Genomic DNA, 21,563 nt, shown 5'->3' with positions numbered 1-21,563 from the left:
TGCAGCCTTGGCCTGGTGACAGGCACTGGGCCACCCTGGAGCCAGCACAGGCTTGCCCTGGTTTGTCCAGTGTCCTTCCTGGTGCTTGTGAGACGAGAGCCCAGGGACACACCAGGCCCTGTCCACTGGGACGCTGCAAGTCGCAGGTGTTTCTGGTGTAGATGGTGAAGGCGGATGTCACCGGTGTCTTCCAGGACACTTCCAGGGCTCGCCTGCAGCCACCATCTGTCTGACTGCTGGCTGTTTATGCAGGACGCCATGCAGATCATGCATGTGGGCCTAACTCCTGTCCCAAGTGTGGATCTTTCACAGTCACCCTGATGGAACGGAGTGAACCAGTAAAGCCGTTCAGAGCTCCCTGTGCTTGGTGGGATGCCGGTCCTTCCACAGTGGCTGCTGCATTGGGAGCCCCCATCCTGGCCCGAGAGCCCTCTGGAGCCCCACCTGCCTCCTCCTGCTGGCCGCTGGCCAGGGTCCTAACAGGCTGCCCCACCAAGGGGGCATCAGTCCCCTAGAGTAGACAGGCAGGGTGCTGGGACAGAGGCTTCTGCTGGCTGGAGTCCCAGGAGCCCATGCAGCTGGGTGGCCTCTGCCTGCTTTCTTCCCCCCAGGGGCTTTCTCTGGAAACAGTGGAAGGGGCTGGGCAGCTGACTGCCAAGGGAACCCCCCTGGACAGTCAGCTGGAAGGTCCCCAGTCCCTCCAGGAGAGGCACTACTGAAGCTCTGAGCCCTTGGGTCCTTGTGGTCCTGGGTTCGTCTAGCCTAGTGGCTCTGACGGGAAGGCACCAGGAACTGTTTGGGAACTGCTACCCGCCGGGTAGAGACCCGCTTCTAGGAGAGATTTCTGCCCTTTAACTCTCTAGCCCTTCAGCCGAACAGGCACAGCAAGCTGGGCCAGCGTCTCAAGAGCCAGGCGGCTGTGGCCCAGAGGGCAGCTCCCCAGGGCTCAGCACCAAGCGCTGGCCAGCAAGCCCGGCTGCCGGCGGGTGTATGAGCATTCGTAGTGCAGGCTGCCATTTCCTTACAGGAAAGATGTTTCAACGATGGGCCACCTTCCCCACCCCAGTGCCAAGCCCTGCAGCTCTGTGGGCCAGTTCTACGGGAAGCCAGGAGCCCGCAGCAGGACCACCAACACCCAGCAGACCCCACGAGACTTCTGTCCTCGACTTGGTGTTTTTTCCTTCCCTTCTGGTGCTGGGTGGAGCCCAGGACTTTGTGTGTGCTTGGCACTCGCTCTACCAGCGAGCTACCCCAGCTGCCCTGACTCACGTGCCTCTGGAAGGATGGGGGTGGGGTGGCATCTGCAGAGCCCCCTTGCCATGCCCGTTTAGAGCATGCCCAGCCCTTTCCAGCCTGGGCTGCCCCCACACCTGGGCTGCTGCGGGACACTAGGGTTAGTTCAACCAGCACCAAGGCAGGGAAACCCCGGGAGGCTCCCAGCTCAGCCCCTCCTCCTCCTGAGTTGGGACCCCCAGGGCCTCACCACACAAGCAGCACCAGGCTCCCTAAAGAGCGCTGTAAAGTGGCAAGCCTGGGATGCCAGCTGAGCCACCCAGAGGGTACTGCTGGCTTCACCAGACTGCCCTCGAGAGCCTTAGGACAACCTAGTCCACAGGACACATGCCTGGGCCCTAAGTGTGCTGAAGGGAGCAGGCACAGGCAGCCACCCCATAGACAAGGGACCTCACGACCCCTGAGCCCCAGTTGCTGGGGCCCAGCCCTTCAGACACTCAGGCAGCGGTGCCTAGGAGCTGGTCATGGCACGCCATGCAGCCTGGGCTCTTCAGCCCCAGCACGCTGGGTGACAGGAACAGCAGGTCTTTATGTCACAGCTTCAGGGACAGGCTCAACTCTGAGGTCACCAGCCTGGCACGGAATGGGACGTTCCCAAGCATCTTTGGCAGGAGTGCAGGAGGGACCCCTGTGGAATGCTTGGCAAGCACTGGGCGCGCCTGTGGGCGGGGTCCCTGGCTGCCCAGCTCTCTGCGAGGTCACGTGTCCTTTTCCCAGACACACGTTGTCCTCCCTCACTGCCACCCCCCACAGGCTCTGCCAGGGTACAGGGCTTCGGAGGCCCCTGGGCCCAGGCAAAGGCTCCCTGAGCCTCACTGCTCTCAGAGGCAGCTGGAGCTCTGGCTAGCAGGGACCTGAGAGCCCGCGAGGGGCCCACACGGGAGGACAGCATGCGCCTGCCATCCTCTGGCACCCGTGAGCGGATGCGGGATGGAAGTCCTGGTGGTCTGAGAACGGACTCCCACCTGCTGGGCACTGGGAAGCCTCTCCATGGTCGTCACAGGGCTCCCCTGCTTTGGCCAGCAGCTCAGCAGCTGGACACTGCTTCACAGAACTCTCAGCCGTTCTGAGTGACCCTACGGAGCAGTGCGGATCCCCTTTCCTGGGGGGGGGAGGTGTCCCTGTTCTTCCAAGGTGGCTCCCAGCACACAGCAGTAAGCCAGGCTGCAGGAGAGGCTGCCGCGTAGGTCTGGGAACACTGCCACCCGCTTGTCACAGGTGAGTGGCGGCTGCCCTATCCAGATGGGCACCTGCACAGCCTGCATGCCACCAGGGGAACAACCGAGGCATCCTGGGAGGTAAGGGGCCTGTTCTACCTTTTAAATCGCACTGTGGGGAGGTGGCAGGAGCCAGGCCCTCAGATATCCCTGCCCATCACATCCCCCACCCCAGCGGGTCAGCTTGACCAGGCTGGGCCCAACTCAGAAGTTGTGGCCACATTCTGAACTTCAGATCTACCACCAGTGACATTCTCCAGTCCAAAGTGCCCCCTGATGGAAGGGCTGGGTGTGAGGGTGTCTGTAAAATTCATTCAGAGGAACAGATAAAGGAGAAAATCATTTTACACTGTGCCAAATCCCTCTTCCCTTCAAACTGTTGACAGTTAACCCAAACGGTGGCCATAATGCAGGCTCAGTCCCATCAAAACCAGCTCCCCATACTCTGGAGGCTGAAGCAGGAGGATCATGCGTTCAAGGCCAGACTGGGTAACTTGGGTCATCTCAAAATAAAATAAAAGGGCTGGGGGTGTAGCTCAGTGGTAGAGCACTTGCCTAGCATGTGCCAGGCCCTGGTTTCCATCCCTAGTACTACAAAAAAGGAAGGAAGTAGCAGCTGGGCAGGGCCTCAGGCACGCACTGCCTATGAGACAGACAACGGGGCTTAGGTCAGATGGCTTCTCTCAGAACCTAACCAGGGCCAGACGTGGTGGTACACGCTTACAATCCCCTGACTCAGGAGGCTGAGGCAGGAGTATCCCAAGTTCAAAGCCAGCCTCAGTAACTTAGTGAGACCCTGTCTCAAAATGAAAATAAATAATAAGGGCTGGGGATGTTGCTCAGTGGTTAAGTGCCCCTGGGTTCCATCTCCAGTACCAAAAAAAACCTAAGGAGGGGAAATGGGTGCAGTGGGCGCAGCTACAATCCAGGCCACCTGGAGGCCAAGGAAGGACTGCCAAGTTCAAGGCCAGCCCTGGCAACGTGGCAAGACCAAATCTCAGAATAGAACACTCACAGGGCTGGGGCTGTAGCTCAGTGGAGACCACCCTTGGGTTCAATCGCCAGCACTGCCAGAGAAAGAAGTCCCAACGCTGGGCTCCCGCCTCCCTCCGTCCAGAGGAAGTGGTCAGTGTGGGGCTGGCTCTGGCCAGGCGCTGCTCTGGCTCCCGTCCCCTGGTGCCCCGGGAGGCAGCTCACACGGGTCTTCCTTGAAAGGAGAGCGCGAGCTGCAGCAGTTCCCGCCCCAGCTCCTGCTGCCTCCCCCCAGGCCGGAACTCGGCCGACAGCTCCCGGAAGGTGGCGCAGACGCGGCGGGCCTGGATGTGCTTGCGGTGGATGGCATGTGTCCACTGGTGCCGCGCAGCCCCCGTGAGCACCAGCAGGGACCGGCGGGGTACGGGGATGGCCACCTCCACCTCCTGGCACTGGACAGACCTGCTGGGGGCAATCACGCTGTCCCCAAAGGCCTCGGCGTCGGCAGAGGGGGCCGAGCAGAGCAGAAGGCTGCCGGGTGCCTCCCGGCACATGGACACCACGGTGGGGGACAGCAGGTTGAGGCTCACCAGCCGCTCCCCCCAGAGCCAGGCGTCGTCCAGGTGGGGGTCGATGGCGGAGCCCCGCTCAGGGCTGTAGTCCAGGTTACACTGCTCGACGGGCTGGAAGCCCTGCAGCCCGGGGAACAGTCCCATCCTGTGCACCACCTCCCGGCTGAAGCTGGGGAGGCCTCGGAAGCCCGCTGTCTTCAGCTTCTGTTTCCGAAAGTTGACTTTGGGGCCATAGTCCTGAGGTGGGACAGAAAGGAGGCTGGAAGTAGAGGTGGTCTGACGGAGTCGCACTAAAAACTGAGGGAAGGGAGTGGGGCTCCTGCAGGACCCCAGCGAGACCTGGCAGCTCGGGTAGATGGTGGCAGTGGCGGGGACAATGTCGCTCAGAATCTGGACGCGTTCTGGGGAAAGGGCTGACAGGAAATGGCGAGAAGGCAGGAAGCATGGCAGAAGCCACAGGGAGAAGGGCTCGGGACCTGCAGATGAGGGCACTGCACGGCCCAGGCCCGGGCAGGACGCAGGCCTCAAGCATCTGAGGCTGGCTGGAGGCCCGCAGGGGCCCCACTCAGCCGGGCAGGGGCATGCGGCTCCCCAAGGAGCACAGCCACCCAGGACGGAGCCTCCAGCCCCAGGGTCGGGAGGAGGAATCAGCCGAGGAGAGTGGGGGAGGGAAACAGGGCTGCCGTGACCCGGAAGTGGACAAGAACGTGTGTCCAAGAGGAAGAGCCCCGCTCTGCAGGCACAGGAGGCCCGAGACCTGGCGCAGGCCAAGCTTGCAGAGGTTGGTGACGCAAGTGGGCTTTGAGCGGGTTGAGGGAGCAGGAGAGTGGGGTTGAAGACGGGACCCGCCACACTGAGGACGCCTACGAGGCGAGGGCAGCACTGGTGGAAAGGCCAGGGGAGGAAGGACTGGAGGGTGGACACTCAGGAGCAGGGACTCAGCACCAGCATCTGCACAGGGACCGTGCTCTCCCGGAGGCAGAGGGGGACAGCGGGTGGCAGCAGAGTGAGCATCCTGGGGGCCACAGCAGGTGGGTCCAGTTCAGGGAGCAGCCTGAGCAGGGGAGCTTCCTCCAGCGGCTGAAGGTCACCAGGGCTATGACAAAAACTACGATGACGTGAGGGACAAGGGGGGTGAAGTGACCATCAGAACTGGCCACATATGGCGGTTGGAGGAGGGGAAGTAAGGAGGCGGGGGGTGGTGGACGCTGGCCCTGAGGGCTGGAGATGGAGGGGAAGGAGCGAGGGGCGGGTAGTGGCCCAGAGGAAGAGGCGGCGAGAGACACTGGTCCCTGCTGAGGGCAAGTTAGGAGCGTCAGCCGAATGTGCAAGACAAGGGATGCGATGGGGAGGGATGGTGCCTGGCAGCCCCTGCAGCCATGGCAGGCGAGGACTGCAGTCCAGAACTCGCCCGTGACATCCCACCACAGAGTCAGCGGTGCCCAGGAGCACGGCAGGCCTGGCCGCCAGGCCTCTGGGGAGGTCGAGCAGGCCCAGCATGCTGGACACGCCCTCCTCGGCAGCCCTGGCTGCCCACACTCGATCCAGGGGCCCGTGAGGTGTGGCTGCAGAGAGGTGGGCCAAGGGTCCCCAGCAGCAAGACTGTCCCTTGGCCTAGGCCAGCCCTCAGCACAGCTTGGGGCATCGTACCTGTTTCCTCCGCCCAGACTGAGAGAGCTTCCAGGGGTCGCAGTCCATCAGACGCACCATCTCGGCTTCTTCCTCCCTCGTCACGAAGTCCTCTATCAGTGTCACTCCCGGAAATGGGAAGGCCCAGCCCTCAAAGTCAGAGTCCTCGGCCCCCACGGCCCAGCCAGAGTCCGAGCAGTAGAGGAAATGGTGTGTTTTCTGCAAAAAAGAGACAGGTCCTGTAGCTGCTGTGGGCTTTCCTCGGGGTGCACACTCACCTAGGCCCCTCGGGAGACGCTGCCCAGAGGCTGCCTTGGAGGGCCTTTCAAAGGTGACCCCCTTCCCTGAAGCCACTTGGGCCTGCTGCATCACCTGTCCCCCCCCCCCCCCCCCCCGCCCTCTAAAGAACAGCAGGACGGGACCTGCGTAAGCGTATCCCAGCCAGGTTGGGGCTCTGAGGACATGCTGAGCCTGAAGTTGGGACCTGGCTGCCCAGGTGTGGTGTCATCTGTCCAGCAGAGCTCCTGTCCTCTGGAGCCCTAGAGGTGCCCCACTAGAACTCCCCTTCAAAAAGGGCCAGCCTGGCCAACCGTCCTCAAGGAGAGCGAGCGCTGTCTGCCCGCCTCTCTGCCCAGGGATACCCGTCCACTGCAGATCAAGAATGGGTCCTCATTCACCGGGTTGAAGATTAAACACCTGAGAAACGCCAAGGCAAGTGCCCAAAGCAAGTTTTACTTAAGAAAGGGATAGAGGCAGACTCGGAAGAGAAGGGGCCCCAGAGGTGGCTGTCTGTGGAAGGCAGCAGTCCTGTCTCTCTTTAGATCCCAGATCTCCCTCTTGATTACTGTCTTCTCCCTCCTCTCCGTGTGCTGTCTGCGGGCAGGAAGGAGCAGGAGCTCGGAGGCCAAGCCTTAGGCGCCCAGGGGCCTTTCTTTGCTAGCCAGTCGTCATCCTCTGGACCCCGATCATTCATCACCTATACTGACTACCTGACCTTTGCCCCCTGCCTCGCCCCCTGTTCTGCGAGTCTGAAGCCTCATCCAGGATGGCCAGGCCTCACCTGTCCAGTTCAGAGCCCAGCACCCACCTGCCACTCCTCCATCTGGGGCTGGCACTCAGCCCCCTCCTGTCTCTGCTGCCCGTCATCCCTGAGGCTGGGGAAACTCTCTCCTGGTGGGGTCTCTTCCCAAGCCACAGCCCCCACTCCTGTCCCGGCAGCCTCCCTGCCCCTAGGCCATTCCCCGCCCCCACCCTCTCTCCATTGTCTCCTTTCTGCCTTCTCCCCAGTTGACCTTGGCCGCCAGGCACAGGGCCAATCCCTCCTTCTCAAAATGCTCCCTTGGCTTGGATACACTGTTCTCTCCTGACTCTCTTTATGAATGAAAGGTTAATAAAATAGCTGTTGGCCTCCATGGCACTGAACATCTCGGATGGATCAATCTAGCTGAGTCCCCTGTCAACTCTAAAAGGATGCAGGCAAAGCCATCCCTCTGTGTGGGACACAGGCAAGGTGCTAGCCAGAGCCTGGTGAACCGCAGTCCTGGCTTCTGCAGCCTCAGCTCTTCCACTCCTGTCTCCAGGATCTACCACTATTTGGGGCCTCGTCTCCTCTAAAGCTCCCCCTCCAGCCTCCAATCCCAGCTCAGACACCTCCTTAGCTTTGGGCCACCCCCTCTTCCCTGTCCCCTCACGCGGGACACACTGAAACTGGGGAGTGTCTGGGTCATCTTGATCTCCTTATCCCACAGACACCCTGTTCGAACAGTGCAACCTCCACACCCAGGGTCACCACATACTTTAAACCTTCTGCATTAAAAAAAAAAGTTTGAAATTAAAATTTACCATCTTAACCATTAATACACTCACACCGTCCATCTCCAGAACTCTTCCTTCTTGTAAAACTGAAACCCTGTCCCGTTGAACACTAACTCCCCATCCTGCCCCTCCCCAGGGCCTGGCAACCGCCATTCCACTTTCTGTCTCTGTGACTTGGACTACTTCAGGTGCCACATATAAGAGGCATGCAGTATCTGCTCTCTTGTTTCGTTCTTGCCATGCTGGGGACTGAACCCAGGAACTCACGCATGCCTGGCAAGCTCTCTACCACTGAGCCACATCCCAGCCCACTTCTGCCCTTTTATGGCTGGCTTATTTCACTCAGCATCATGTCAAGGTTCATCCATGGTGTAGCCTGTGGCAGACTTTCCTTCCTTTTTAAGGCTGAATAACATCCACTGTAGGAATAGCCCACATTTTGCTTATGCTTATCCATTCATCTCCTGATGGACACTTGGTTTGCTTCCTTTTGTTACTGTGAATAACAATGCTACAGCTGATGAACAAAGATCTCAAGACCTCACTTTCATTTCTGTTGGCTATAGACCCGGGAATGGGATTGCTGGATCATATGGCAATTCCAGGTTAAATCTGTGAAGCTCCCATACTGTCTTCCACAGGACCTTGAGCACTTTGACCATGGACAGGGTTTCCCCACACCACCAAATCTGCCCCTCCACCACGGATCCTTCCAAAATTCACACCGGACCTTATGATTCCTTCGAAACCCTTCAGGAGCTCTCCAGGGTCTTCAAGGCAAGTCCAGCCTGCTCAGGGGACAAGGCACCTCTGTGCTCCAGCACCTCTGACCTTCCAGCCTCATCTCCCTCATCTAGGGCACCATCCCCCTTCGCAGCGCACGCACCACCCCAGGCCTCTACCCATGCGGGTCCCCAGGCTGGAGCGCCCTTGCAGCACTGCCAGGCTCGAGTTCTTCAATTAGTTGCTTCTTGCCCGTTTCCGTGCATCGGGCATCGCTGGCCGGGCACTCGGCACTCTCTACCCTTAAGGCGTGGTCTCCCTCGTGCGGCGGAGCCCCGAGGGGCTAAGGCGAGGGTGTTGACAGATTCCTGAAAGCCCAGGGGAGGGCTGCGGACCGACCCGCCTACGTCGCGGCCGCTTCCCACTGGCCAGACCACCTCCCGGCACTCATCCCTTCACTTCCCAGCGCCCCTACCACGAGGGCCCCTGAAAGGCTGCGACCCCGGTCCTCATCGGGGCCGGGCTGGGCCTCAGTTTCCCCCTATGGAGGAGGAAGTCTGTGGGAGTGGTCCTTCTCCCAGACCTTACCTGCGGGGACAGCTGCCATGGCGGGTCACCGCAGCGCTGCCCCTCGCAGATCAGACAGGTCCGGATGCCCTTGCAGCCACACTCCTGCAGGACCTCGGGGTCCTCGGCCGCCGCCATGGCGCCGTCCCAGCGGCCAACGCGCATGCGCGACGCGGGGGGGCCGCTGGGAGTTGTAGTCCGCGCGGGGCACGCGACCTCGGCTCCGCTTCCTTCCGGTCTCCGCTGCCGCGGTGCTCGCGCCGCGCCACCTCCTGGGCTCGGCAACGGCGAGCACCAGTACCCGACGGCGGGCAGTCCGGGCTCTGCCGGACGCCGGGCGACCCAGCGGGCCAGCGCGGACGCGCCTGCTCGCCATGGGCCCCCTTACGGCGCGGCTGCTCATGCAGCGCGGGCGACCCAAGAGCGACCGGTTGGGGAAGATCCGGAGCCTGGAGTAAGAGCCGGGCGGGGGAGGCTGTGTCCGCGGGCGCGGGGTTCCGCAGCCCCCCGCCGCGGCTCGGGTCGCCCCGGGGGCGGGAAGAAAGGCCAGGACCCCTCCCCTCCCGCTGCCGGTCCGGGTCATCGTCCGCTCGCCCTGGCGGAGTCTCATCGCGCGCCAAACGTCTTGTTAAGAGGCGTGCGGGACCTTTGCTGCCCTGCACGTGTGCCAGATGGGCCCCGAGTGGCTTTACCCCTGCGGAGGGCAGAAAGGGCAGTGCGCCACCCGCAGAGATATTTAGAGAAAAGAACAGAGGAGCCCCCAGAGGAGCAGCAGCCCCGGGTTCTAAACTAGCTATAAGATTTTTTAAATTTCTGTGCATGCTCAAGAAATATCAGGTGAAACCCCTTCCGTGGCGACCTGGGCAGTGGGTGTGGGTGGGAGGCCTGCTGTTCCCTGAGCAGTCTTCCTGCTCTGCCGTCACGCAGCCTGTCAGGGCTGAAGCTGCTCTCTCAGCACCTGGACCCGAAGCTCCTGAGCCGCCTGAAGCAGCTGCAGGAGCTCGACCTCTCCAACAACCAGCTGGAGACGCTGCCGGCCAACCTGGGCCTGTCCCACCTGCGCATCCTCCGCTGTGCCAACAACCAGCTGGGGGATGTCACTGCCTTGTGCCAGTTCCCGCAGCTCGAGGAGCTTAGCCTGGAGGGCAACCCCTTCCTGACGGTAAGTGGGGTCCCCCACCAGTCCCATGTCCCTGGGTCAGGACTCTGTGGGGCTCAGACTCCCCCATTCCTTCATCTCTCAGGTCAGTGACAACCTCAAAGTCTCCTTTCTCCTGCCCAAGCTACGTAAGGTCAATGGCAAGGATGCGTCTTCGACCTGCACTCAGGTGGAGAACCTGAACCGGGAACTGACCCACAGGGTAAAGGCAGTGAGAAGTATCAGGGTGTGCTTGAGGGCAGTGGGGGCGTTGAGGGAGGTGCAGGGGCCCCTGGCCCTGACTACCTGCTTCTGCCTTTGGGGGTCCTGCCCACCAGGTGTGCAGGCAGGGCACAGAGGGGCAGATCAGGACCAACTGGGCCGTCCAGGTCCTGGCAAGTCTTCCTTAGCTTTGTGCTGCTGCCATAAGAGGCTCCCAGCGGAGGGTAGAGTTAAGGCATCTGTGACTGTGTTGAGAGAGGGGCCAGGCCTGGATCTGCCCCTCCCTACCAGGTCACAGCTCACTGGGAGAAGTTCATGGCTGCACTGGGCCCTGGAGAGGAGGCTGAGAAAGCCCAGGCAGACTTCGTGAGGTCCGCCGTCAGGGATGTGCGCTATGGACCCGAATCCCTCCGCGAGTTCACCCAGTGGCGAGTACGTGCTCTCCCGTTGTGCTGGGAGTCAGCTTCCCTGGTTCTTACCACCCTGGAGGTCTCTGGCCATGAGGGCTGGGTGGCTACAGGGAGTGTGAGGCACAGCTTCTTCTGACCTGGTGTCTGGCAAAGGGCTAGGGGCATCCAGGACCATGCCCAGCTTCCTGAAGGCCTGGCCCTACCCAGGTGCGGATGATCTCTGAGGAGTTGGTAGCCTCCGGTAGGACCCAGGTGCATGAGGCAGACTTCCCAAAGACGCCCCTGGAAACCACAGCTACCTACAAGCCCAGGGTGAGTGTGATTCCATGTGACTCCTGGGGCTCCAAGGAGCAGCCTTGACTGTTGCTGCCTGGGGAAGCTGCTGGAAAGCAGGAGGTCCCTAACAGGAGCCTGCCCGTGCCCAAGCATGTTAGCTGTCACTAGGACAAACTGCCTGAGATAATCACTTACAATGGGAAAAGGTTTGTTTAGGCCCACAGTTTCTTCAGTCCGTAGTCACTTGGTCTGTGGCTGGCACATATGGTGAAGGAGCTCCATTCACCTAGTGATGGTCTGGAAGCAGGGAGGGAGGAAGGGACCAGGGGTCAGATGTCCCCTTCAGAGGCATGCCACCTGTGACCTAACTGCCTTCCACGGGTCCCACCTCCCAGTGGCGTCACAGGCAGTGTCTGAGCTCTTGCCTCCTGCACCCTCGAGCATGCAGTCCACCTGTGATGGGGTGGAAGGAAGCCCCAGGCAGGTGGGCCCATGGTCACAAGGCCCCCTCCACAGGCCAGGCTGGTGGCCTTGAAACGGCCGGATGAGGTCCCACCCAACCTCCCCTCAACCAAGCGGGCTTGTACCTCCCCGTCCCCGTCGGCGCAGATGGAGGACGGCCCCGCGGGTCCTGCGGGCGGCCAGGTGAGCTGGCGAGGTGCAGGGAGGGTGTGTTGGGGAGCAGGAGCTGGGGCAGCCATGACCCCCTGTGCCCCCACAGCCTGCCCTGCAGCTGGAGCCCCTGCACTTCCTGCAGTGCCACAGCAGGAACAACAGCCCCCAGGACCTGAAGACCCAGCTGTGGGCCTGTGCCTTCGAGCCAGCCTGGGAGGAGGGTGCGTCTCAGGAGAGGGAGGCACAGGCCACTGGAGCAGAGCCACGCCGCAGCATTCTCAATGGGGACATGGGGGTGCTGTCCTTGGATAGAAGGGGAATCAGGGGAGACTGGGCGCAGTGGGGCAGGCCCGTAATCCCAGTGACTCTGGAGGCCGAGGCAGGAGGACTGCCTCAGTAATTCAGCAAGGCCTTGTCTCAAATAAAAAGCCTGAGGACATGGCTCGTGGCAAAGTACCCTGGGTTTAATCCCCGTACCACCAAAAATAACGAAGCCAAAGCAGCCCTCCAGGCTGGGAGGGAGCGGCAGGGAGGGGCTCTACAGGAGAAGTCTTCACTCCCTTGATTCCTTGGAACAGGGCACTCGGGGGCCACCTCCCAGACTGTGGCCACCTGTGGCGGGGAGGCGGTTTGCGTGATAGACTGCCAGACGGGCATCGTGCTCCACAAGTACAAGGCGCCTGGTGAGGTGAGTGGCCGCCAGGCAGAGTGCTGGCATTGGAGGCCCAGGCTCCAGCCCTCGGGACCTTGTTCTCCTGTGCCAGGCCTCACATCCCGCATCTCCACTGCTCAGTGACCACGTTCCCGTCCCTCCCCAGGAGTTCTTCTCAGTGGCCTGGACAGCCCTGATGGTGGTCACACAGGCAGGCCACAAGAAGCGCTGGAGCGTGCTGGCGGCTGCAGGCCTGCGGGGCCTGGTCCGGCTGCTGCACGTGCGGGCGGGTTTCTGCTGTGGAGTCATCCGGGCACACAAGAAGGCCATCGCCACCCTCTGCTTCAGTCCCACCCACGAGACCCACCTGTTCAGTAAGACCCTCTCCCTTCACCACAGGGATTCCCCAGCTCCCAGCCCTGCTGCCCCATGGCCTCAGCGTCCCCTCCCTGGGATGGTGGGGAGTTCAGGTGGCTGCTGGGCCCCCCAGGCCCGAGTTCAGCTCTGGCTTTGACATGGCTTTATGGTCAACTGCCTGGGCTTTGAATCCCGACGCTGTGCTCAGCCTGCTCTGTGGCCTTGGGGTTTCCTGGAAACCTGGGCCACTGGCCCTCCAGGTGTGGTGAACCCACACAGGTGGTGACTGAGCTGCACGAGATGGCTGCAGTGCTGGGTACAGAGCCCGCGGGACACGGGGCTGTGCCCTCGAGTCCCCATCCAGCCACAGCCCCACGCCCTTCCCCAGAGGCTGGCGCAGGGCCTCCTCAGGGCTGCCTCTCCCCTTCCCACTCCCTCCTCAGCGGCCTCCTATGACAAGCGGATCATCCTCTGGGACATTGGGGTGCCCAACCATGACTATGAGTTCCAGGCCAGGTGAGGCTGCAGGTGGCCTGGGGGGGAGCAGTTGCCAGCAGGTGGACAGCAGGTGTACACCGGGCTCCGGGACTCATGCTCTCCCCTCACCTGCTGCAGCCAGCTGCTCACACTGGACTCCGCCTCCATCCCCCTGCGCCTCTGCCCCGTCGCCTCCTGCCCGGATGCCTACCTGCTGGCTGGCTGTGAGGGCGGCTGCTGCTGCTGGGACGTGCGGCTGGACCAGCCCCAAAAGAGGAGGTGAGGCCAGCAGGGTGCCTGGAAAGCCAGCCCCAGGACTGGGTGCCCAGCATGCCCCTGCCCTGGGCAGCCTCAGGCTTCAGAGCCTCTCCCCACCATACTGACCAACTGATTTGAGCCCAGGTTCTGCTGCTCAACCGTGTGACCTCCCTGTTAGCATAAAGAGGAGACAGTGACATGCATCCCAGGGCCAGTGGAGGGCAAGGGAGATGGTGTCCAGGCTGGGAGGCGGCTCTGGGAATGCCTTGTGGAGGCTTGTGGCTCATCAGTGTCACCGGAAAGCCCTAAGACAGTGCTCAGCATGGGAGTTCCTGCTTAGGGGACACAGGCCACACAGAGGTGGCCAGCACCAGCACCACGGAGGGTACCATCAGCTACAGATGAAGAGCATCGAGGGAGGGGAGCCCTCACAGGAGAGGCCAGGGCATCCTGCCAAGGTGACCTGTGGCAGGCAGCCTACAAGGGACAGGCAGGGGAGGGGAGGTTGCCTAGAGGGACCGCATGTGCAGAGGGCCAGTGGAAGCCACAGCAGAGGGTGCGGTGTGTCCAGCCAACTGCTGGTGGTGGCCGTGGGCTCCCCTGCCCTCGTCCAGCTGCCCTGCACACAGTGGGCCGCCGCCTCTTCCTCTGCCACATCTGCCTGTCCCACATCCTCTGATGGGTCTGTGATTCCTCATCCCCTCTGCACTACTGTGGCTCTCGCCTGTCCCTCATTAGGTGCTGGCTGGCCTCCGTGGGAGTGGGCAGGCACAGGGGTGCCCTGTCCTCAAGGTCAGAGCAGCCCCCACCCCAGGGCCTGGCATGTGACCTGAGACCTGCCCAGCTTGGCACCTGGGCCTGGAGGCTCAGCCATACCACCCACCCCTCCAACCCCTGTGCCTCTGGGGGCCACTCCCTGTGGCCCAGGGCACATGACGCTGAACCCCTCCATGGCCAGGAGTGCAGTCTGGGGCTGCATCTTCCAGCCTCCCCCAGGCCACAGCCCAGCTCTGTGCCTGCCAGGGGCAACCACCACCTCCTGCTGTCCCACAGGGCATGCGAGGTTGAGTTTGTCTTTGCCACCGGCTCCGAGGCATCTGGGCGGAGAGTGGACGGGCTGGCATTTGTGAATGAGGACGTTGTGGGTGAGTGAACCCAGGTGGGCCAACCCAGCCTCTGAGACCCATATGGGTCACTCGTCCCTGGGCTGGGGCTTAGGTCCAAGGGGTTCCGAGGCACCCCATGTGGGAAGCAGGAGGGTGGTGATGGGCAGCTTGGGCACAAGTCTCCATTCTCCCCACAGCCTCCAAGGGAAGTGGCCTGGGCACCATCTGCCTGTGGAGCTGGAGCCAGACGTGGCTGGGCCGGGGCAGCCAGTCCCCACTGGCTGTGGTGGTCCTGGCCCGGCTGCAGTGGTCATCCACGGAGCTGGCCTACTTCTCGCTCAGCACCTGCCCCGGTGAGCCCCCACCCCCCACCCCCCACTTCTTGGAGCCCTGCCTCCCAGGTTCACTGAGGCCCCCACCTCTGTCCTGGCAGACAAGGGGATCGTGCTCTGTGGGGACGAGGAGGGCAGCGTGTGGATCTACGATGTCAGGCACATCCTGAAGCAGCCACCTCCACAGCTGGCAGCCCCACAGGCCCCGGTGCAGGTACTGTCCCCATGGACACTGTACTGGCTGTACCTCTCCAGGCTGGGTCTGACACAGTGTGTGGGACAGGGGTATCTGGGAAGCAGGAGCCCAGCCCTCTCTCTGGTTCCACCAGATCCTTAAGTGGCCTCAGCCCTTGGCGCTTGGCCAGCCGGTGACCAAGACCATGGTGAACACTGTGGTGGCCAATGCTGCCTTGACCTACCTCACCGCTCTGACGGACTCCAACATCGTAGCCATCTGGAGGAGATGTTAGCGAGGCAGGAGCTCCTGCCTCTGCCACAGAGCACCGGGGACACAGCTTAACTTATTTAGCTCCGGGCTAAGGTGGGTGTTTTTATCAGTGGTGTTTTTATTAAATCCTCTATTACGGACACGAGGCCTGGGGCAGTGTTTGCAGTTATGCAGGCCAGCCTGGCCTCCCAGGCTGCCAGAGCAGATTGACGGTGTGCACAGGGATCCTCAGCACTGTCCAGCAGCCCCTGAGGCAGAAGTCATGGCCTCGGGGGTCAGTCCATCAAAATGTGGCCCCAGTGTCTATAATAGGTTTCCTGCCTGACACTCTGCCTGCTGGGAAGTCACCTCTGCTACATCTGAGTCCTTTCCTGTCATACTTTATTAGGAAATTAAAATGATCTATGTACAGGACACCTCAGTGTCAGGGAAGGGGGCTCACGAGGAAAGCTGCCAGGAGCCACAGCTGGGCCTGGGCCTGGCCACGGTCCTCTGCGATGCCTGGAGGGAAGCGGGCAGTGGAGGCAGGAGCTGGGCTCACGGGCGCAGCAGAGCACCCTCTGACCACTACTCAATCCCCTCTTGCTTGTCTTTGATGGCCACCTGGGGGAAAGGGAGAAAGCAGCCACTTAGCTGGAATGGCCAGGCTGCTGGAAACAGCCCTAGCAACCCCCGCCCAGGGTCCACCAAGAACTTGGGCCATGGCCCTTCTCCCAAACACAGCCACAGGCTGTACCGCTCACAAAAGAATGAGTAGACGGCACCCCCAACCTTCCCAGGAGCTGGACAGCCAGCAGCAGGAGGGGACCTCAGCTAACCCTGCCTTCAGCTCTGCAGCCCACATGGGGCAGTGGCCCTAACCAGTGGTTATAGACCTTGCAGAGACGGGGAGAACCTCACATGCCCGGCTCTTTCCCTCTCTCTAAATTGTCCTGGACTCTGGTGTGACCCCCACCTCCAGCTGGTCTGAACTGCACCTAGACAAACGCCTGGAAGCACAGGCCTGACAGCAGCACCGAGGAGACGTGCAAGAGCAGCTTCCAGTGGCAGTAGGTCCCCTGGGACCCTGAGACTGAAGGAGCCTAAGCAGCCTACCCACGGGGAGACAGCAGGCCTTAGTGCCACAGCCCTGGGTCAGATTTCCTGGTGGGGTGGTGGAAGTCCCTGTTTTGTCACTGCACTGCCCCTCACACCAGGTGCCTCCCAGGAAGTAGTCCTGGAGCACTCCTGCGTGTGGCCTACAAACTGCTCCAAAAACACCAGCATCCTCACCCGGAAGCGCTCCTCCAGCAGGGAGAGCTCACTGATGAGGTCCGTGATGGCGTTGGTGAAGGCCTCCTGGGGGCTGTAGTCCGGGGTGGTCTGCACACGGATGATGATCTTGTGCTCCAAGGGATGGGGGACTTTGTAGCCAGCAAACAGCACCTGTGGATCCTTCAGCAGCTGCCTGAAAAACAGGCAGATGGCATGAGGGAGGCAGAGCCTAGTGGCCTTTGGGCTCTGGCCCTAGGCAGGCTGCAAGGCTGCCACACAGCCCTGGCTGTGGCTTACCAGCTTTCTACTGAGGCATTCTTCACACAAGACATTCTTCACACAAGACACTCAAGATATCCCATGTGTGGACCTCTAACACACCCTGCATCCAGCAGGGTTTAAAGACCCTAGCTGGGAAATGGCTTACTGAAATTTTTCTCACTGAAGTCAGGGACCTGGCCTTGCCAGCAAAGAGACCTCCCTAGACAGTAAATATCCAGCCAGAGGACCAGACACAAAAGCCCCACCCCCGGTCCACAAAGAGCACTGGACGGCACACCAGGCAGCACAGGAGGCCAGGTGCTGGTGGGGAACCAGTCCCTGCACGCCAGCCCACTCCACAGGGCTGCAGAGAAATTGCCCACATGCACGGCTCTGCACCAGCAGAGCGCTCCTGGGCCAAGAGTGAGCACACTGGGAGGCAGCAGGCCCTGGGAGAACTCAGGGCAGGGGCCATCAGCAGACGGGCACCCTGTACTCTGCACCAGGACCAGCTGCCTACAGCTTCCAACATGCCAGATTGGGAAAGGCCTGGTTCCCCTTTCTCCTCCCCCACCTGCCTAGCATTGGGGAAAAGTGACAGTCAATCCCTGACCACCCACCTAGCTGGGACGTCACTGGTATAGCCAATTTTGGGTGCCCACGGCGGGGGGGGGGGGGGGGGGGGGGGCACTGGATAACCCTACACCACTTCTTCCATGGAAGTTACATTCTCTGCCTTGTACATCTTAGACTGTTCAGTGACCTCTGTCACTAAGGTCACTGTCACAAGTAGGGGTGGGGGGGTTGGCACTAACAATGACCAGCTGCCAATGCTCATTAGCACGAAAACAAGTAGCCCTGCTTTTCTGTGGCTTGCTACACCCCAGTCAGATAAATCCATACAGAAGTGGGCCTATGTGAGCACATCTGGTCGGCATCACGGTGGGGGCAACGTTCTGGAACTGGGGCGTGCCAGAGCAGGATGAGGACTTCCTGTAGTTCAGAGACAAGGATCTCCTGGGACTTATGCTTGGCCCCAAAAGCCCCATTAGACACTCCCTGAAGACCTATGGCCTGGAACTTACGATTTAATGATGTTTCCTAGTGTGTGGTCTTCTTTGTTGATGGTGAACAAACAGGCATTGGGCACCTTGGTGTCCTTGTTAATGGTGATCCTAGAAAGAGGCGGAAGTAACAGTTGAGGACCAGAAGTGCACCTCCTCCTCCCGGAGTCTAAACCCTGCCCTTCCAGGCAGCCCAGGTCCTGCCTCCTCTTGGGAACCTTCCTCCATCTGCTCATCCCATAAAAACCTCTCCGAGGTTGGGGGATGTGGCTGGGTGGTAGAGCCTTGCCCAGCACGTGCAAGGTCCTGGGTTCCATCCCCAGCAGTGCAAAAGCAAAAATCCTCCCTGACTCATGACAGTAAGCCACCTAGTGAGTGACCTCTGTCTCAGCAGAAGACTGGCCTGGATTGCCTTTTTTCCCTCCTTCCCCTGGAGCTGGGACTCCAACCCAGGGCCCACACATGCTAGGCAAGGGCCCTACCACGAAGTCAATCCCCAGCCCCAGCTGCTGCTCCTCACTAAGGCAGCATTTCTCAGCCTCAAAATGGCAGACGTTTTAGACCATTCTTTTTTGCAAGGGGCTCTTCTGTACACTGTAAGACCTTAAGGCATCCCTGGCCTCTACCCACTCGATGTCAGAAGCAGTCCCCCTGTGACAACCAAAAACGTTTCCAGACATTGCCACGGGCTCCTGGGGGGCAAAATTGTCCCCAGTCGAGTCTCTGCCTGAAGGGAGCCCCACACACCAGCCTCTTCAGAATGAGAAGGGCTGAGGGGGCCAACACACGCCTGGAACCCCAGCGACCCAGGAGGACTGCAAGTTCGAAGCCCGCCTGGGCGACAAAGCAAGACTTCCTCTCAAAACATGAAGGGCGGGGGATGCAGCTGCGGTAGCGTGCCCTGGGTTCACTCCCTGGTACCAAATGGACTAAGCGATTTGCACACATGACCTCGTGTGATCTCTAAGAGAACTCTATGACGGAAAACAGCAGTAAGTCCACTTCCAAGGGGAGGAAGCGGGGCCTCGGGCAGACCAAGTCATTTGTCAGCGGGGGCTCCAGGAGCCAAGCCCGGCGGGCTGGTCGCCGGCCTCCAGCCTGCCAGCAACGGGCGGTCACTGCAGGCTCCACGCCGGCAATGCCACACGGAGATGGGCTTCAGAGTCATCCCAGTGGCTGCCCCCACGGGAGGCCGAGGTGGCGGGTGGGCCGTGTCGGCCGCCAGGTCCCAAAGGAAAAGGGCTCCGGAGCCGGACTCTGGGCTCCACGACAGACCCAAGGGTTCCTGCACGCCCGGTGCAAGTTACTCAGCTTCCCTACGCCTCGGTTTCCTCCTCGGAGAAGCGGTGCACTCGCCGCGGCCTCGCAGGGGGCCTTCAGTGGAACAAGCCAAAGTCCTGCGAGAGCTGATCGCGCCCCCGGAGCCTCGTCGGGCGTTGCCCAGGAGCCCCACCCGCCCCCTTCGCTTACTTCTTCTCGCCCTCGAAGAGCAAGAACGACTCGAAGGCCGGAGGAGCATTCATCCTAGCGCCGCGGCCAGGCCCAGACTCCTAGCGGCTCTGGCTGCCGCCGCCGCCTGCGCCTTATAACGCGACCTCTTCCGGGTCACGCCGGCGCGGCCGCCCCGCAGAGCTGGGCGCACTGCCCCCTGCCGGGCTGGAGGAGCTCGCGCAGGCACAGGCACACCCGGGAGGCCGCGCGCTCTGCGCATGCGTCCCTCCCACGCGCTGTGGCCTAGCGCCTGCAGGTTTTCCACGCATGCTCCGGGGCTGGGGGCACTGCTCTGGTTCTACCATGACATCTTGGTCCAGGCTAAGCGGGAATCCGAGATGTGCACCGCTCGACTCTCCGTGCCCCTTGATTTGGAGGGTGACAATGGAGGCATAGGGTAGGGGGCAGTGTGGCTGCCGGTACGGGCGGGGGTGCGCGGGCTCAAAGGAAGTCTCCTGGCTAAAGGATGTGTATACAGAAGCCCTCGGTCAGGTCTCCCAGTGCAGACTGCTGCAAGACCGCTGGCAGGGTTGTCACTGGCTTCTTGTTCGCAGGGACAGTTGCGGGAGGAGGTGGCAGGTGCACACAGACACAAGAACGAAAAGAGCCTGAGGGATAAGTGCATCATCCCCTAGCTGAATGGGTTAATTTTTTTGCCAGCTCCATTTAGTATAAAGGCCCTACCTGAGCTGATTGAAGCAACAGGGACTGGGGTCGGATGAGTGCCTGAGCCCTAACAGCTTGGCAGCAGCCATGGAATTCTTGGGATTCCCACGGGAATCCCAAGCTGGCACCACTACTTCCGTTTTCCACTTGAGCCCTGGAGTGAGGAAATGTCACTCTGGGTGGTGTCAAATCCAGGAGGCAATGAACAGGACCTTGACTCTCCAGGCCAATTGGGTGGGGCCTCTGAGTGGTGAGGAACAGAAGCCAGGGAGGGTAAGGGCAGTTTGGTTGAAGTCGCTAACATTTCATCTCAAAACGCACTGCTTCCCAAAAATGCCGCCTGAACGTGCTTCCCCTGCGGCTTGTTCCTGTTGATGGTAACAGATCTTTTAACACAGTTCCCTGTTTGTTTGTTTGTTACTGGGGATTGAACCCAGGGGCACTAGACCACTGAGCCACACCCCCAGCCCTTTTATATTTTATTTAGAGACAGGGTCTCACTGAGTTGCTTAGCACCTCACTTTTGCTCAGACTGACTTTGAACTTCAGATCCTCCTGCCTCAGCCTCCCAAGCCGCTAGGATTATGACATGGCCACTGCACCTGGCCCACCACCCCGAACTTCTGAATGTGGGTTTAAATATCCATTTGAACTTTTAACTGGATACCCAACTCTTCCCTCCATGTGTCCTTACTTTTGAGATCTTGGGCAAATTACTACACTTGCCTGATGGCTTTAAAAAAATCGAGCTGATAACAGCTGACAGGTGAAATATAAAGGAAGCAGCACAGGTGAGACATTGGAACAGTGCCCGCGTGGAGGCCCCTGCGTATTAGCTGCAGCCACAGGAGTGAGGCTGCAGCCCGGGTCCAGCGCTGGGATGGGTGAGGCTTGGTGGTGGAGAAGCCTGGAAAGGACAAGGTCTCTCTGCCCTGTCTGGGGGCCTCAAGGGCCTCTTTGCCCTGGAGGGCAGAAGACTCCGCCCACCCTGCCTGGGCTGCCCACAACAGCAGCTTCCTATGGCCCTGTAACAGGTGAGCCACAGGAAAGGCACAGGTGTGGCCTGGGCATGTGGAGTGGGCAAGACGGCGACAGATGACTGTCCCCTGTCACTCCAGCACTCCAGCACAATTCTGTGATCCAGAGGCCAGCTGTCATGGCCACACAGAGGCAATGGGGGCTCCTTGTGGGCAGCCTCTGGGGAGAGGGACTGTGGGGACTTGGAGGGACCGACTGACCAAAGGCACAAGCTTCCAGAACGCCAGGGATCTACCCAGGAACCTCTGATGCCCTGATAGAGGGACTAGACCAGCCTGGGCCTCTGGGAAGGAAGGCGTAAGGTAGACCCTACAGGGCCAGAAATGGGCAAGGGTGGACCTTTGGCATCTGGACCTTTGGTCACCTGCCAAGGTGGGCTAAAACCTTGGACAAGTGGTTCAGGGCCTTCTCCCCACCCGGAGCCAAGTCACCATGGCCAGGGCTGGGAGCTCAGGCTGGCAGCCCCCGTCATGGCCAACCCTGCCGGTCCTACAGCCTTGGCCTGGGTGCAGGAGGAGGAAGTGGCCCTTCTGACCCAGCCCTGCAGCCTTGAGGACACTGCAGACCAGGGGCTTGTGTGGAGTCTGCTTCGAGGGGACTGCAGCTGGGAACTGTTGGGATCTGTGGCCTGTGGGGGTGGAGGAGGGGCCTGGGAGTGGAGGGGTGGCAGCACCAGGGGAGGGGCTCCTGCCCAGGTGAGGGGAAGCAAA

The 21,563-nt window shown here is 60.9% G+C and overlaps 3 protein-coding genes across 4 annotated transcripts; 1 reads left to right on the top strand and 2 right to left on the bottom strand.

The window, feature by feature from the left end:
* Positions 1-1,358: 1,358 nt before the first annotated feature.
* On the bottom strand, positions 1,359-8,937 carry Alkbh4 (alkB homolog 4, lysine demethylase). Its single transcript, XM_047532897.1, has 3 exons — positions 8,810-8,937; positions 5,705-5,902; positions 1,359-4,291 (listed from the first exon to the last, which is right to left on the bottom strand). The coding sequence occupies exons 1-3, from the start codon at positions 8,924-8,926 to the stop codon at positions 3,704-3,706; spliced, it is 903 nt and encodes a 300-aa protein (XP_047388853.1). The 5' UTR covers positions 8,927-8,937; the 3' UTR covers positions 1,359-3,703.
* A 72-nt stretch (positions 8,938-9,009) lies between these two features.
* On the top strand, positions 9,010-15,219 carry Lrwd1 (leucine rich repeats and WD repeat domain containing 1). 2 transcript variants are annotated; one of them, XM_047532890.1, is made up of 15 exons: positions 9,010-9,242; positions 9,716-9,950; positions 10,033-10,116; positions 10,440-10,580; positions 10,766-10,870; positions 11,351-11,479; positions 11,556-11,670; positions 12,028-12,137; positions 12,268-12,475; positions 12,902-12,974; positions 13,074-13,214; positions 14,247-14,338; positions 14,497-14,652; positions 14,733-14,845; positions 14,961-15,219. In XM_047532890.1, exons 1-15 carry the CDS (start codon positions 9,163-9,165, stop codon positions 15,099-15,101), a joined length of 1,923 nt encoding a protein of 640 aa, XP_047388846.1. In that variant the 5' UTR covers positions 9,010-9,162; the 3' UTR covers positions 15,102-15,219. The 2 variants fall into 2 exon arrangements, with proteins under 2 accessions (XP_047388846.1, XP_047388845.1); XM_047532889.1 differs by having other exon boundaries at positions 9,011-9,242; positions 10,033-10,149.
* Positions 15,220-15,443: 224 nt separating this feature from the next.
* Polr2j (RNA polymerase II subunit J) lies at positions 15,444-19,262 on the bottom strand. The gene is made up of 4 exons (XM_047532898.1): positions 19,129-19,262; positions 17,680-17,769; positions 16,352-16,526; positions 15,444-15,682 (listed from the first exon to the last, which is right to left on the bottom strand). Exons 1-4 carry the CDS (start codon positions 19,179-19,181, stop codon positions 15,647-15,649), a joined length of 354 nt encoding a protein of 117 aa, XP_047388854.1. The 5' UTR covers positions 19,182-19,262; the 3' UTR covers positions 15,444-15,646.
* Between the last annotated feature and the right edge of the window lie 2,301 nt (positions 19,263-21,563).

Source organism: Sciurus carolinensis, chromosome 18 (assembly GCF_902686445.1).
Source record: "Sciurus carolinensis chromosome 18, mSciCar1.2, whole genome shotgun sequence".
NCBI lineage: Eukaryota > Metazoa > Chordata > Mammalia > Rodentia > Sciuridae > Sciurus > Sciurus carolinensis.
Note: the sequence above shows the minus strand (reverse complement) of the source record. Positions and strands in the feature narration are given on the sequence as shown.

What these genes read in the sequence shown, in the direction of transcription:
- Alkbh4 (XM_047532897.1), bottom strand. Translation starts at nt 8,926, where the DNA reads ATGGCGGCGGCCGAGGACCCCGAGGTCCTGCAGGAGTGTGGCTGCAAG. An exon ending in CATGGCAGCTGTCCCCGCAG is followed by an intron (nt 5,903 to 8,809) that starts GTAAGGTCTGGG and finishes TCTTTTTTGCAG; the next exon opens with AAAACACACCATTTCCTCTA. An exon ending in AGTCTGGGCGGAGGAAACAG is followed by an intron (nt 4,292 to 5,704) that starts GTACGATGCCCC and finishes GTCCCACCTCAG; the next exon opens with GACTATGGCCCCAAAGTCAA.
- Lrwd1 (XM_047532889.1), top strand. Translation starts at nt 9,163, where the DNA reads ATGGGCCCCCTTACGGCGCGGCTGCTCATGCAGCGCGGGCGACCCAAG. An exon ending in AGGGCAACCCCTTCCTGACG is followed by an intron (nt 9,951 to 10,032) that starts GTAAGTGGGGTC and finishes TTCATCTCTCAG; the next exon opens with GTCAGTGACAACCTCAAAGT. An exon ending in CGGGTCCTGCGGGCGGCCAG is followed by an intron (nt 11,480 to 11,555) that starts GTGAGCTGGCGA and finishes GTGCCCCCACAG; the next exon opens with CCTGCCCTGCAGCTGGAGCC.
- Polr2j (XM_047532898.1), bottom strand. Translation starts at nt 19,181, where the DNA reads ATGAATGCTCCTCCGGCCTTCGAGTCGTTCTTGCTCTTCGAGGGCGAG. An exon ending in CTCTTCGAGGGCGAGAAGAA is followed by an intron (nt 17,770 to 19,128) that starts GTAAGCGAAGGG and finishes GCCTCTTTCTAG; the next exon opens with GATCACCATTAACAAGGACA. An exon ending in TGCTGGAGGAGCGCTTCCGG is followed by an intron (nt 15,683 to 16,351) that starts GTGAGGATGCTG and finishes CCTTTCCCCCAG; the next exon opens with GTGGCCATCAAAGACAAGCA.